This window comes from Takifugu rubripes, chromosome 2 (genome assembly GCF_901000725.2).
Source record: "Takifugu rubripes chromosome 2, fTakRub1.2, whole genome shotgun sequence".
Classification (NCBI taxonomy): Eukaryota; Metazoa; Chordata; class Actinopteri; order Tetraodontiformes; family Tetraodontidae; genus Takifugu; species Takifugu rubripes.
Window position 1 is genome coordinate 527,321 of NC_042286.1, and position 15,753 is coordinate 543,073.

Genomic DNA, 15,753 nt, shown 5'->3' on the forward strand with positions numbered 1-15,753 from the left:
GCGGGGAAGTCGTTCATCCAAGTATCTAAAACGATCGAACAAAGTAACAACAAAAAAAACTCTGAGAAAGTAACAACGGAAAGGGCGAACGAAAAATCACCATCGAAATAGGGGAAAAAAACATCAGGAAAGGAAACAACAGAAAGAAGTTACTAAGCACTGAAAAAACTTACTAAACTAAAGAATAAACGAGGCGAAGGGCTAGTAATCACGGGGAGCTGGAGCTAGGTTCAAAGACACGAGCAACAATCTGGCACCGGAGGCAAAGAGGGGAGGGCTTAAGTTGGCTCTGATTTAGGAGTAACGAGCTGGAGGCTCAGCGCTCCTCGGAGATCAGCCTGCCCCTGGATGTCATTCCTATAGGTAGGGGAGGAGGTGAGAAGTCCGAGTGCCGACCAGAAACCGAACCACAACAGTTGCTCCTTTATGAATATGCTTCATTTTACACTGTGTGTGTTGAAAACAATAAAAAGGCTCCAGGTCTGCTCATTTCAGTCCAGTGGTTCCTGTTTTTTTTAAATTCTCCTCTCATTTCAGATTACTTCCTGTCAAGTTCTGTGATTGTATTCCCCAACCTAACCTGCTGCACCTGTGTCTCGTTGTCTTCCCTCCTCCTAGTGTATTTAGTCCTTCTGCTCCCTGCTTTCAGTGTCCCTTTATCGTTGTTCCAACTGTAGTTGTTTCAACCTCTCTCTGATTAAAGCTACCTGTGTCTTTTGAATTGTGTCAGAGAGTCGTGCATTTGGGTCTAAATCTGCTGTGACTGTGCTTGTCTGAGTGGTGGGAAGGCATTCAAGGCATGGGACCAGAATTCTTTTTTAAGCAGACTGTTGACTGTCTGACTGATGTTTTTGTGGCATCCACACTTAATGACCCAGGATCTCTGAGCTGACAACTACCCCACCCCCATCTTAGGGAGGACAGCAAAAATCAGTCACTGACCGGCTGATTAGGCTAAAAATTGTGGGAAGAGGAAAGCATCAATGGGTTATGAAATTGGCAAGAACACCATGATCAAGGCCAGGTTTCTTCAGCAGGAGTCGCACAGATGGACTGCTGATAATAATGTCCAGAGCCAGCTTCCCTAAGCTAGGGCACCGTGTTAAAAAGGCGAGGCAGGAAAACATGACAAGGAGTCTGGTCAACCTCACCTTCTAAAGCCATCAGAGACACCCAGAGGCTCAAAGTGATCAAACGCAGCCGAGCGAGGACCAGGCTCCGGTTAGAGCCCTTGCAGAAGCAACCTTATCCATGGAAAAGTGAGGGAAGTCAGGCGGAGGGGGTTCAAGACCAGATTCTGTGATGTTGGTATCCTCTTCTGGCCTGTCTACCACAACTCAGCAGATTTCAGCAGCAACGGTCCTTTAGGATTTGGTTAGAGGCCTGTAGTTTTTAGCTGTTAACAGTTAAAAGAGTCAATCAACCTTGAGAAATCCTTCACCGGTTTATCAGGACAACAAAAAGGACACAGGGTGAAATCTGTCAAAGCCAGAGGGGGAAAACAAGCAGTCAACAGGCATACTTTGGTTTGAAGGCAAACCACAGGACAGCCCAGCTCAGAGACCCTCATTGAGCAGATGTGAGCCTGAGAAATGAGTCCACTGGGAAATGGCCATCCATCCATCCATCCATCCATCCATCCATCCATCCATCCATCTGATTCTCCACCTTTCATAATGGTCATGTGACCACAGGCAGCTGCAGAGTCTATGCTAATGAGGGAGAGGCAATTGGTCTAACTTATTCTCTCTCTCTCTCTCTCTCTCTCTAACACACACACACACACCCGCACACACTGAATTAGGTATGAGCATGACTGCCTCCATCAGGAATGCAGTTTTGTGTGTTTGAACAGTCCAAAACTACACTCTCACCCTGTCAGTTTCTCTGACGCGCACACACACACACATACACACACACACACACACCCTGGAGACAGGGACTGACCATGATCTCAGATAATAGCTACAGAGCAAAGCCGCGAGGAGTGAATGGATGAAGCTGACACACTGAACAGTTTCTGAGGGAATTCCTCATCAGTTGGTGTGTTCTCATCTTCAGAAGTGACTGTTTGGAGTTTAACTCCTGCCCTCTTTCCTCTGGATTAACCAAAGAAGTGAAGCTTGCGGGATCAGAGGTGTAGAAGAGCAACGACCTGTGCAGCAGACACTGCCGATGGCATCTCCCTGCATCACATAGGAGTCACTCACGCAGGTAAGAAAGCTGCCCCGATGCGTTCCCCTGACTCTTCCCTCTCCGCTCATCCTTTCCCCAAAACTGAGAACGAAAAAAATAAAATCTTAAAACTGTTTTCAGCAGCGATCCTCCTGCTCCACCTGAAAGTAGGCCTATATCCCTGCTGCATGGATGTAGAAACACGACATGAAAGCATGTAAAGAACTTAAAAATACCATCTTAAAATCATTCTAATAAGAAACTCTAATAACTAGCAGCTAACCAGTCTGGTTCATTCTCTGTCCCAGTAAACAAGTGTCCCATTTTAGCCTCAACACTGTGTGGTTTATTTTAGCATTCACCCAAACCAGCGTCACTCGTTAGTCAGGTAATTAGTCCCTCTCCTGGCGGTGACACATGCACGCCGGCGCTCGACACCTGTGTGTTGAAATGGAGAGGAAACTTCATTCGTAAAATGTAAAATAAAATGTGGCAATTGTAAATTTAGATCTTATGGGGCTTCTTCATTTGTGCCAGCCCCACATTCTCCTCTCCACATATCATTGAAATGACATCAAATAGTTCATTTCTAATAAGGTTGTTGTTCAGGGGTGTGATGACCGCGGTCATTGACTGTCCCTGTGCGCTCTATGGATGGTGACCTTTGATCTTTAAGGGTAGGAGGGGAAGCAATTTGTGCCATTGATGGTTGGCCCATTGATTCAGTCCTGGCAGAACCAGGGGAATCATTACTGGAGTCCTGCAGCAATCATTGACATTGAAAGAGACTCAAGGACACAGAGTAATTTTGAAGACAAAGTCGCATCAACTGCTTGTCTTCTGTTTCCTGAGCGTGATATCTGCAGTCCCAGACAGGGATTGTATTTCAATAGGCTGTAGAAGTGTGTGTTCAAAGAAAGGCAGGTGTCTGCTCTGTGGGGGCAGGGCAACCCCACCTCCACAGGGGTGTTTTTAAGCTAACCCTTGCTTTTGCTTTTACACCTGCTGTGTTATTAAGCCTTTTAGGCAGGAAGCATTTTCAGTGATATCCCCTCAGCAGGGAGTTGTGAGCCAGCAGACATCCCGCCCCCCCCCTTCCTGCCGGCTCTCAATCAGATTCTTCATCAAATTCCTCCATTCATCAACAGCATGACAGGAGAGCCAGGAGCCACACCTCATGACTCACCTGGCAGAACAAAAACTCCAGTTATAACTTGTCAATCACAGCCAGGTAAAGGTGTGTAGCTAGAAAATTGTCCCCACCCCCATCTCTCACTGCGTCCGTGTGTGTGTGTGTGTGTACTGTGTGACAGTACAACAAAGATTAAAGAACTTTAGATTTTTAGGGCAAATAGTTGAACTGTATTTCAGGACAGAGACATAACACGACGCAGACCATAATGTAAAAATATTCCTCCTCTGTGTTTTGGCAGCAGAGTCGGGTTGCCATGGTTACACGGGAAAAGCAACACAGAGGGCGGGGCCTGTTGGGTCTGTTCTCTTGTTGCTTCCAAGGAAACGACCAACCCGAGATCACTCACTGCCATGATAACATTAACAGTGTGGTGTCCCTGGAGCCCCCCCTCCCCCTGCCCACCCCCCAAGAGCTGGACATCATGTTCACGGAGCTGGTGGTGAGTACGAGGCACAAACCACCGCCCAGGTGGCTTCTGCTCGGTCTACTTGAATCTTGTCTGTGTCATGTGCCAGGATGAGCTGGACCTCAGCGAGGAGCACCGAGCCAACATGTTTTCTCTGCCAGCGGAGAAAAAATGGCAAATCTACTGTAGCAAAAAAATGGTAAGATCATCCACAGGATCAGTGTCAGCGTTGAGAAAGGTCAAAGCCCCTCACGACCTCCTGATCTCCTCAGAAAAGCTCTTCATATTTAACATCATTCGGGGCAAATGATGCGTACCAGGAAAGCAGTTTTGATTTGTCCCGTTTGCACATGGACTCTAGAAGCAATCAAATGCCGACGCGCCTCTCATAGACGGTTGTTATTGCTCTCATGTTTCATATTTCAGGAGGCTGAGGAGATTAAAGGAGCAACCAGCTGGCCGGATTATTATATTGACCAGCTCAGATGTATGTCTGCTGTGAGTCACATCAATTTATTACCTTTCAAGCACAAACATTCCCAACACGTTTGAAGATGCAATTACTTTAGTACAAGCAGCATCCTACTGATATGTAATAGCAATGCTTCTTTTTCTAGAGGAAAGCTCTGCTGTCCCCCGATGAGGAAGACATTGGGAGACATATGATCGTCGATGAGTTGAAAACAGCCCTGAGGACACAGCCAATGAGGTGAATCCCTGAACGAAAGTCCCATCTCTGTCATATCTATAGCAGGCAGGCTTATCACTGATGGTGAGGATTACCGTACGGACACCAGCGAGAGGTAATCCAGTAATCAAAGGACTGTCTGACCAAGGACATGAAGGGGGAGCAGTCTGTCCAGTACCCCTGCTGATGGGACACCTTACTCTGAGCACAAGTAGGACAGGACAAGCACAAACTCCTGGACCTGTTGTTGCACTCCTGGCCACCATAATGTCTACTAAACTCCCCAGTGCGAGGACACACATATGCCCTGTACTTTACCTCTCGGTCCTTAGACCCTACGCAAGCCAGCCTTCAATGTCACTGTTGTGCCCCCACTCATCATGCAGCTTTCAGGAAGGACACTTGTGAAAGGCCATTGGGATTTGGTGCTCTTCAACCAGTGTCTCCCAGGGCCCGACCACCTCCCTGATGGGGATCCAGCCTCACTATCCAGAGGTCCTCCAGAGTATAATGGTCAATCTACACTACACTGGGAATGACAGGAGCAAAAGCAGACCTTGGTGGCCTCAACACCAATGTTTGAGAAACCACCTCCCCAATGGAATGAGCATCAGGGTCTGGTTGCTGAAGGCTTTCTCTGCTGCAGGGAACAAGGAAAAAAGCAGGTGTGTTAAATCCCAAAAACATCTTCTAAATTCCTCCACCCTGTGGGACAGATCTAGGCCATTCTCTAACGTAATGCAGTCGCACCATCCTGGTGCAAGAGGGGGTGCACCCACTCAACAACAGGACTCCAGTTTGCTCTTTTGTGCAAGAAGAAACAGGAATGAAGATACAGGAGAAACACTAAAGGAGCACAACAAGCGACTTCCAACAGGCTAATCATGTGCACGATTGAGCCAGAAACAGAATCTCAGAAACAGAATCCAGGAGGGTGGTAAGAGGAACATTTCAGCCTGGCACCACTGATGGGCCTTCACCAGAGAACACCCAAACTGGCATGTTCCCCATTAATACCTAGCAGCAAATCTCTACTGCCTACAACATCTTCTAGGGGGCAGGTGGGAGGTTGGAGGGAGGCACAGACCTCCACGCGCTTGCCAGAACTATTACAAACTAAAAATGCTATTCAGAACTATCATGCATCCGCATCAGCCGCCATATTTTAGTTAGAAACTGCACACCAGCCCACAGCCCCATCAGCCTGGGAACAGAAAGCGGTGGGAGCCCGGAGTAACGCTAGTCATCATCACCCCGGAGACACAACAAGGACCCCCAAACCTGCAGCCAACGCTCTTCAGGACCGTTTCCACCATAGTGAGAAACAAAGAAGAAGAAATCTGCTGCTCTGTTTGTTCTGGATTACAGGGAGAGTCAGAAGGATTTGAGTAAACTCAAAGCCACAAATGCTCTGCGGTTAGTTTAGCTTCTAATCATCGACCAACCCAGTCCCCATAAAAGTGTGCGCAGGTTGACTTGGATGTCAATTCCTTGTCTGTTGCGGTTTGTCCATTGATAAAACTATTTCCTCAGTTCACTTCTGCCTTAAACATCGACACACGTACCTGCAAAAGATAAATTTTTCTGAAAATGGAAGCTCACTTGTTTACTCACTCATTTTCCAGGTTTGTGACACGATTCATCGACTTGGATGGTCTCTCTTGCATCCTGAATTTTCTGAACTCAATGGACTACGTCAGCACAGAGTCTCAGCTTCACACCTCGTTGATCGGCTGCATCAAAGCGCTGATGAACAACTCTCAGGGCCGGGCCCATGTCCTGGGTCACTGTGAGGGCATCAACATTATCGCTCAGAGTCTTGGCACAGAGAACATTAAAACCAAGGTACACCCGGAGGGCAAACAATGGTCTTTTCAAAATAAAATACAATGGAAATGACCATTTCTGGTTCTGGTTTGGATCATTCCTTTTGCGTGTTTAGTTGAGGTTTATGAGAGATGAGGACTTTCTCCTGCCAGATCGCTGTGCTGGAGATCCTGGGGGCAGTGTGCTTGGTGCCCGGAGGACACAGGAAGGTGCTGGAGGCCCTGCTGCACTACCAGAGGTTTGCTGCAGAGAGAACCCGTTTTCAGGTATGTGGACACACACTTACAGTCCTGGAACATACACAGATCAGTTCCCTTTCTGGAGCGCCTAAAATTGTACTGAGCATTTCCAGAAGAACAATTTATATTGGGGGTATTATCGTCGCCCATAATCTAATGCTGACGTTTGAGGATGAGATGAACTGACATGTTGGTTCTTTTTCTTGTGTTGGGGACATGATGAGGGTGTCTATGACAGCCTGTCCACCAAACGTAGCCCAGAGGTGTGTTTGACAGACTGCAGCCAACTGTGTTCACCTCTGGACAAAGTGAGGACATAAACAGGCTGCAGATGCTTCAAGGAAAGATTCCTCCTGACCGAGGGGAGGAAATCTACAAAACTATCAAAATAAAAGTCCCTCTCAACAGAGACAAAAACACCGTGATTCTGAAATTAAATTAAAAAACTCATGCTTCAGGAGTCCAAAAAGAAAGAAAGAAAGAAAGAAAGAAAGAAAGAAAGAAAGAAAGAAAGAAAGAAAGAAAGAAAGATGTGGAAGGACATCCTCAAGGTTCTGCCTAAAGCTCTTATAGAACCTACAGAAGATAGTGAAAAACAAATGTCTGAAAGCGTGCAGTACCATCTCATCTGTTTCAGAGCCTCCTGACGGACCTGGATCGATTGACGGGACACTACAGAAATGAAGTCAGCTTAAAGACAGCCATAATGTCCTTCATCAATGCTGTGCTCAGTAAAGGAGCAGGGGAGGTAAAGACCTAGCTCCACATCCAGTCTGCTTGAGAACAAATGTCACGTCCGTCTTTGCTGGCAGTCAGATTCTCATCAGAATGTCAAAAATGTTTTGCTTGAATTGAACTTGATCTTTTCATTTGTTAGTGAGTTCAGCTCCTCACTTTTATTCCAGTCACCTCTGAGGTGAGGGTTGGACCATAGTCTCACCTGTGAAAAGAGCTTTGCCTCTGGTCATATAATCAGATTGGGCTGTAAACCAGGTTGCTAGCTTTTACACCTTCTCTGGGAAAAGAGCTCTATTCACACAACCACACACACAAATACACACTGAAAGTTTACCAAGTGTGGTGTTAGCGGTGACCAATGACAGTTGAGTAATCAAGTCAGAGTAAAGGAATGGCTCTCCAGTTTGATCTACTGGGCTTTAATTACAAGCCCCGCCCCCTCCTCCATGTTTGACCAGAGCAGAGAAACAAGGTGGCATCCAGGTAAATGACAAGCAAACAGAGACGCTCGTTAACTAACGGAGATACCAGGAATTTGAGTTAACTGCTGTCATCACCCATCGTCATTTATCAAACGATGACGCAGCAGAAAATCAGCTAATTGTTTCAACCCGTCTTGTGTTTGCAAAGTGGAGTTCACCTTTCATTGTCCTTAAATGTGAGTGACTACTCTGAGTTTTGGTTGGTTGGTTGGTTGATTGGTTGGGTCAAGCATGTTTGCTGTGTTCTAGTCTGTTGATATTTCTCTCCCTTTATGTTGATACACCAGTTTATTAATATTCTAGCTTTTGGGACATGTCCAAACACTTTTCCCACTATTGTCCAGAGCGTCCAAAAAGTAACGACCTGACCTTAGAGTTCTGGTCCAGGTCTTTGTCACCAGATCAGCTAGTTTTCCTATGTAATCGCAACCAATTGCTCACAATGACTCGGGCTCAAAATCCCGCATTCATAACTTTTTTTGTTGGGATAAATGTAATTTTAATCAAACAAAGGTACAAAGGACTCCATTGGTGTGGTGGGTGTGGCTCTAGAGTTGACCAGAATCCTGTTTTGGACTTTTTTCCGGTCAGCAACAGCGTTTTTACACAGGAAAATACATGTGTGACGGGATTTACGTCTTTGATTGGGACACCGTAAATAACCCATGATGATGGATTCCATGTGTTTTCAGACCAGTCTGGAATTCCGGATCCATTTACGTTATGAGTTTCTGATGTTGGGCATCCAGCCGATTATTGACAAACTGCATGCACATGAAAACGCCACCCTGGACAGGTAAATATAGAAACTGCTATTAATGTGCTGCAGAAATGGAGCTTCGCCCATTGGTGCTGCAGGAGGGTCAGACCTGTCTGCAGCAGTGACTAATCGGCGCTTGTTGGATGTGTTTGCAGGCATCTGAACTTCTTTGAGATGTTGAGGAATGAAGATGAGCTTCTCATGTCCAAACGCTTTGATGTTGTGAGTCTCATTAATGGCTTCATCCTCCTTCATCCGGTATTCAGGGTAACACGTTTCAGAGCCGATGTGGACTCCCTTCAATTGTGTTCCTTCAGGTCCATGTCGAGACCAAGAGTGCCAGCCTAATGTTTGAGCAGATCAAGAAGAACCTGATCCACACTGAAGCATACCCTCACCTGCTGTCGACCCTGCAGCACTGCCTCTTGATGCCCTGTAAGCACATCTTTACTGGTCCCCTACCCGCCTGTACTTGGCCTTCATGCTGTAGCTGACGCAGATGTGTGTACCTGTACAGATAAACAGAGCGGTGCTGTGCTGCACTACTGGCTGCTGTTGGACCGGATCATTCAGCAGCTGGTTCTGCAGACAGACAGAGGTGAAAACCCTGATGTGGCCCCGCTGGAAGACTTTAATGTTAAGAATATCATCTCCATGTGAGTTTGAAAAATCATTTGCTTTGACACATTTGACTCACCAAAAAACACCAGCCATGCTTGAGCGGTTTGAGGATATCTCCGGATTAACAATAACTTGAAGAGAGTTCTTTTGTTGCAGCATCTTTTGGACATTAGACCACAAAAAGAGCATTTCAGCAGAGGACCCAGGAGCCAGAAACCCTCTTTCTGTACACATTTCATTTGGTTGATTGTCTTATTTGTTCAAATCACAAATGTTCCTGTACAGCTGGCTATTAATTTTATTCACACGCTCTGGCTCAACGGACATGATGAAACTCTGGAAGATTCTTTTAATCTCAGAATTATGGGGGAAATGGGGTGTGCAAACAAAGCTTTGAGCTGTTTTCATCTTCCTGTAGGCTCATAAAGGAGGAGGAGGTCAAGAAGTGGAAAGAACACGCCGATAAAATGAGGAAAGGTAATTTCTCTCTTCGAGCCCCGGAAATAGGCCCGGCAAGGCCACTGACCCGAACGTTAAAATTCAGTGCTGGAACGCCCCCTAGTGGCGACCTAGTGTTTTGACCCGGGTGGGTTACATCCAGCAGATCACTACCGACTACCTTCAAAAAATATAAAATAAAATTTCACCTCTAATGTGCGGAGAGACCGCTTTTTTAGAAAATATTTGAAAAAAAAAAACATTTATCTCCAAAAAAGACTTGAGAATTTACTGTTTTGCTAGTTTCTCACTGAACAGAACCATTTTGTTCTGCTAGTGTCTGAAAGCCAATAAAAACTTTCCAACGACATTGTCGGATGTGAGTGATTCGAGGCTAGTTGAGCAGGGTAACCCTGGAAATCTTCTGTTCCTTCCAGAACATCAGAACTTGCAGCAACGCTATGAAAAGAGAGAGCGGGAATGTGAGGCCAAGAACACGGAAAAGGAGGACATGATGGTCATGTTGAACAAGATGAAAGAGCGACTGGAGAGAGAGTGTAATGACCACAAACAGGCGAAAATACATCTGGCACAACTGGCGGCTCAACTCCAGCAAATTGTGAGTTTTTCCTCAACTGTCTTCTCTTATCAGTCCGCATCATCTGAATGACTATGCTTTTTTTATTAGACGTCCTCTGTTCCAGGAGGACCTCCTCTGACATCCGCTGCATTAGTCCCAACTGTTCCTCCTCCTCCTCCTGCTCCTCCTGCACCGCCTCCACCTCCAGGGGGCCCGCCAGTTGCCAGGTGCCCCTTTGCTCCACCACCACCACCACCTCCAGGAGCTCCAGTAGGAGTAGCAAAGAGGAAGAATATTCCCCGACCATCAAACCCATTGAAGTCCTTCAACTGGAGCAAACTTCCAGAAGTAAAGTCTAATTACTGATGTTGTGACCTTTCATCTCTGAATGAAGTTAAATCTGTGATTTACATAATCACAGACAGTCCCACACACTAGAAGGTTGATTATAGTGCACTTTTACTCCTTCTACTCATTTCCTACACAATTTTAAGTGTGGCTGTTGGGTTGAGCTGTTTTATATTGTCCATTCCCCACATCCCTCTACTGCTGTCATGGCAACCTCTCATTTAGCCCCCCCCCAACTCAAATCAAAATCAAATCAATCTTTATTTATATAGCGTCTTTTACAATCAAAATATGTTTCAAGGCACTTTCCAGAATCTCAGGGCCTGACCCCAGACAAGCAACAGTGGCAAGGAAAAACTCCCCTTTAACAAGAAGCAGGACCAGGCTCATGTAGGGGGACCCTCCTGCTGATGGCCGGCTGGGTAGAGGGAGAGGAGAGGAGAGGAGAGGAGAGGATGGGCACAGAGCACAGAAACACATACAAAAATACACTATTTATACAGCGGGTCAGCGGGGCCGGAGGTCAACTTTCATGCAGCTCCGAAGGTGACGATACCTGTAAATGAATACAGAAGGGCGGGGGAAGCAGAAAAACTACACAAGAATCAGCATAACTAGTCTGCTTGATGAGGAGGAGGAGAGGAGAGGAGAGGAGAGGAGAGGAGAGGAGAGGAGAGGAGAGGAGAAGAGAGGAGAGGAGAGGAGAGGAGAGGAGAGGAAACCATGACCCAGTGGGGGGGTGACAGAGGCCTGTCAGGTGATCATGTTTCTGGACTCCGACAGCCTTGGCCTATAACAGCATAGCTAAAATGTTAACCTAATGATTAGACGACCCCCTACTTATGATAATTTGTCTGTTTATAATAGTAACTGGAACTACAGAATTAGTAACAATAAGCTTTTTCAAAGAGGTAGGTTATAAGCCTAATCTTAAAAGTAGCGATGGAGTCAGCCTCCCGTACCTGGACAGGGAACTCACTAAAGCTCCTGCCGTCCCTCTTCTGGCCATCGATTCTGTCATCACGGGTTTTAATTGGGGACCTTTCTGTTGGTGTCAGAACCAGATCGCAGCCACAATATGGAGAGAGGTGGATGATCTGAAGGTATTCAAAGTCTTGGATCTGGAAGATTTTCAGAAGACCTTCTCAGCCTACCAGAAACCTCAGGTAACATCACTCAATCACAGCAGTTATCCTCCAGTTTCTAGCAGAACTAGAGTTTTCAGAAGAGCTCCTCTAGTTTTCAAATAGAAACTGGATTAAAATCTGGTTTTCAACCTTGTATTTTCCTCATGATACAATATGAGCAACAGTGATATAACAAAATTGTGATGCAATCCTGACAAATTTTACACGGTTTTACAGAGGAGCGCTGAAGATGACTTCACTTTTTCCAAGAAGGTCAAAGAACTTTCAGTAATTGATGGCCGGCGAGCACAGAACTGTAATATTCTACTCTCACGGTTAGTGTGTGTGTAGGGGTGTGTGTGGCTTATTTATCTTATTATTGAAATTGTATTAATTCTATTAGAAATGTAATTATTATATTATTGTATTTTTTAGACTTAAAATGACAAATGAGGACATCCGTCATGCCATCTTGTCCATGGATGAACAGGAAGACCTCCCTAAAGACATGCTAGAGCAGGTAGCGCACACACACACACACACACACACACACACACACACACACACACACACACACACACACACACACACACACAGTAAAAAAAAAAAAAAGCAGCAGTACTATATAAGCCAACTGTTGTGCTTTTTTTTCCCTCGTTATGATTTAGTTTATGGCAAAATATCAGTTGTTTTTTTTTGCCGAGTCATGGTTGACACTTTGTTTCAGTTGATTCTCTTTAGATGCCTCTTCTCCGTCCTTCATTTGAAGCCGCAGCATTTACACCATTATTCCAAAAAGACGATAAGCACAAGGATATATCAGGAGGTGGCACTCTCTCCTCTGTCCATGAGGTTCCAGCAGGCTGTCACAGTCCACCTGCCACAGTAGTGCAGAACATCAGAACAAAACTAGGATGCTCAGCTTCTTTCAAAAGGCCTGTCACATTTTCAAAGCCATAGACAGGAAGTGAGTTTGGTGACTTAAGAGCACTGTTGTGAGCGTGACCTTCATGGGTCATTGCTGACCTCCTGAGGGACCTCAGAGTCTGGGTGCTGCTCCGTCATATCAGAGCGAGCCAGCTGACCTGGTTTAGGAACCAGACCTCATACCAATGATTGTGCTGTAGGTCCTGGTGGCCAGTATTTAATGTGAGGACATATAGTCATAGAAGCATTACTCCAAATTTGTTGTCCTCTGTGTGTCTGTGTAGCTCCTAAAGTTTGTTCCAGAGAAAAGTGATATTGAACTATTAGAAGAACACAAACATGAACTGGATCGTATGGCAAAAGCTGATCGCTTCCTTTATGACATGAGCAGGTAAACGCAGCCCTAACCGTGTAAGAATCCGTTAATGTAGAGGGAATATCTTCACGTCCTAGCTTTGAACTACGTGTGTGTGTGTGTGTGTGTGTGTGTGCGCGTGTGCGTGTGCGTGTGTGTGTGCAGCATCAACCATTATCAACAAAGATTACAGTCCCTCTACTTCAAGAAGAAGTTTGCTGAAAGAGTGACGGAGGCCAAGCCCAAAATTAAAGGTACATTTCTGGACATCGTAAACGGCTGTTTCACTTTCACGTTGAGCAGAAGAATCCCATTTTCTTTCTTGCTTCATTTCCCCTCCTCAAATCTTGAGTTGCAACAAATGTGCATGTCCTGCTTAAAAATGTGCTTTCAGCTCTGAGTCTTGCATCCCAGGAGGTGGTCCAAAGCAGGGCCCTGAGGCAGCTCCTGGAGGTCATCTTGGCCTTTGGCAACTACATGAACAAAGGCCAACGAGGAAATGCTTCTGGATTTAAAGTGTCCAGTCTGAACAAGCTCGCCGACACCAAGTCCAGCATCGACAAGTACAGAACATCCAGAGCCTCTGGCACAGCACCAGCACACATAAGCAATGACTCAGCAATCCCTTTTAGCCTCATTTAGACCCTCCACATGCTAGATACAATGCTAGGCTGGACGCACGCTTTGCTGGCAGTCTCACTTCCTGTGTAATGCGCACGTAACAGTGTTGGGGTTTTAAATGCTCTTATTTTGGGTTGCAGAAACGTCACCCTGCTCCATTACATCATCACCGTCCTGGAGGAGAAGTTCCCCTCGGTGCTGGCCTTCAGCCAGGAGCTGCAGAACATCCCAGAAGCTGCAAAAGTCAAGTAAGTGGCTGAAAGTGTTTGTGCATTTCTGGGTTCAGGTCCTGGGTGTGGCGAGCACGGCGCCGCTGACACTCTGCCTTCCTTTTGTTGCTTCCAGCATGACGGAGTTGGAGAAAGACATTGGCTCTCTGAAATCTGGCCTGAAGTGTGTTGAGGCGGTAAGCGAATTCAGCACCTGTCCACGATTCTGAAGCACCTACAGCCTCAGGTGATTGAGTGGACTGTGCTTGGTCTTGGCAGGAGCTGCTCTACCAGAGGGCTCAGGCCCCTCAGGGTCCCGAGGACAAGTTTGTCTCAGTGGCCAGTCAGTTCTTGACGGTGGCCTCCTTCAGCTTCTCAGATGTCGAGGAATCCCTCAGCGAGGCCAAAGATGTGGTAATGACCGTAGCCGCCCCTCAGCTCCCCACAACCCCAGCACTCCTCAGTCGTCCTGCTGCTGCTCTCTGCTGGGTGCCACAGAAACACAGAAACACTTGCATCATGCTTACTTTAACATTCACTCGTGCACCTAAACCACCTTTTTGTATCATGACATTATAACAGCAGGGTTGGAAGTCTTTTACTGATGAATGAGAATTACATTGGGAAGAATGTGATGGACTCAAGCAACTGGTGTGTGTTGTGTTGAAGTTCAGAAAAGCCCTGGGACACTTTGGAGAGGACCAGTCCAACCTGCAGCCCGACGTGTTCTTCGGGATCTTCGACACTTTCCTGACAGCGTTTGCAGATGCCAAACAAGACAATGATGACATGCTGAGGCGTAAGGAGGAAGAGGAGAAGCGAGCACTGATGGAGGCACAGGTTTAGAGCAATGTTTTCCACATGCCTCGCATGTTAAAGATCAGACCGTGTCAGAGGAGCTCTTCTTCCATAGTCTCCATCTTCCTCTGCAGATGAAGAGAGAGCGGGAACAGAAGATGAGAAGGCCAAATGAAGAAGAGGAGGGTGGCGACTTTGATGACTTGGTGTCGGCGCTCCGCTCTGGGGAAGTGTTTGACAAGGACCTGTCCAAGATAAACCGCCGAAAACAGAGGTGGCATGAGGTTGACAGCAGCCGGGAGAGACCGGCGTCGAAGCTGAACCAGTGAAAAGGATCCTGGCGTGGCGCTAGCGCGGCATTTATTAGCATTTGCACGAGAAAAGGGTTCGTGCTGGATTGATGTTAGTTGTGTGGAAACGTGCACGACTGCAATGCAAACGTTGGCATTTCACTGCGCCGCCACTCTTGTACCATTTTAAACTATTTGTGATAAAATAACATCTGTTCTATTGGAGAAAATAAACTGTTGTGACACGTAGCAAAGCAGGAAATGGTGGATTGTGACCTGAGGCAAACTGTAGCCATGACGACATCTACTACTTTACTGTATGAGTGATGCATGCATAAACATGGAGGAAAAGTGGAACTGCATAAAATAATCCCTCACTTCAAAATAAAAGCATGAATGCACAAACATCTCAACTGTGATGGAACCAAAAGACATGGCAAATTACGCTACCACCAAATATATAGGCAACGACACAATGCTAAACAATGTAGCTATAAATACTGACTGCAAAAATCAAATGTTGATGTGGATGATTGCTGGCCTCCTTCACAGTGAAGAAGGTGGTTTTCTCTGCACCAACCCCACCAGGAGCTCCACCTCTGGCCTCCTCATCAATCCATCCTCTAACTTGCCCCTTTGGCAACTATGCATATTTTTTTTAGCATTACTGAGTTCACTCTGATGACTTGCACTGAATCGAGTCAGCCAGGGATGTGTAGTGTTAGGGTTCGTGGTGGTTTAGGACCCGAACGCAGGCAAGACGCAGTGATGAATAATCCAAAAATGGTTTTATTATACAAACACCAAAAGGGCAGCCACAAAAATCTCAAAACCACCAACAAAGTTACCGGATCCAACCAGTCACACGAAATCCTCCGACACTGATAGGCCGGAGTCTTAGGCCTTAAATAGGCGGCTGATCACTGATG

At 46.2% G+C, this 15,753-nt stretch overlaps 1 protein-coding gene across 5 annotated transcripts; it reads left to right on the plus strand.

Moving 5' to 3' along the window:
- The first annotated feature begins 1,905 nt into the window (after positions 1–1,905).
- LOC101067817 (disheveled-associated activator of morphogenesis 1) lies at positions 1,906–15,231 on the plus strand. 5 transcript variants are annotated; one of them, XR_003886217.1, is made up of 26 exons: positions 1,906–2,214; positions 3,609–3,809; positions 3,886–3,975; positions 4,203–4,274; positions 4,394–4,485; positions 6,090–6,309; positions 6,444–6,557; positions 7,168–7,278; positions 8,443–8,546; positions 8,666–8,732; positions 8,828–8,945; positions 9,028–9,166; positions 9,550–9,608; positions 10,007–10,188; positions 10,258–10,497; positions 11,556–11,663; positions 11,862–11,959; positions 12,060–12,144; positions 12,836–12,942; positions 13,072–13,160; positions 13,301–13,469; positions 13,668–13,775; positions 13,873–13,933; positions 14,016–14,150; positions 14,411–14,576; positions 14,650–14,754. XR_003886217.1 is itself a non-coding variant. In XM_029827810.1 (26 exons), exons 2-26 carry the CDS (start codon positions 3,624–3,626, stop codon positions 14,707–14,709), a joined length of 2,985 nt encoding a protein of 994 aa, XP_029683670.1. In that variant the 5' UTR covers positions 1,907–2,214; positions 3,609–3,623; the 3' UTR covers positions 14,710–14,857. The 5 variants fall into 5 exon arrangements, 3 of the variants coding, with proteins under 3 accessions (XP_029683670.1, XP_011616895.1, XP_029683662.1); XM_029827810.1 differs by having other exon boundaries at positions 1,907–2,214; positions 14,406–14,576; positions 14,650–14,857; XR_003886215.1 differs by having other exon boundaries at positions 1,908–2,214; positions 14,669–14,810.
- Positions 15,232–15,753: the final 522 nt, after the last annotated feature.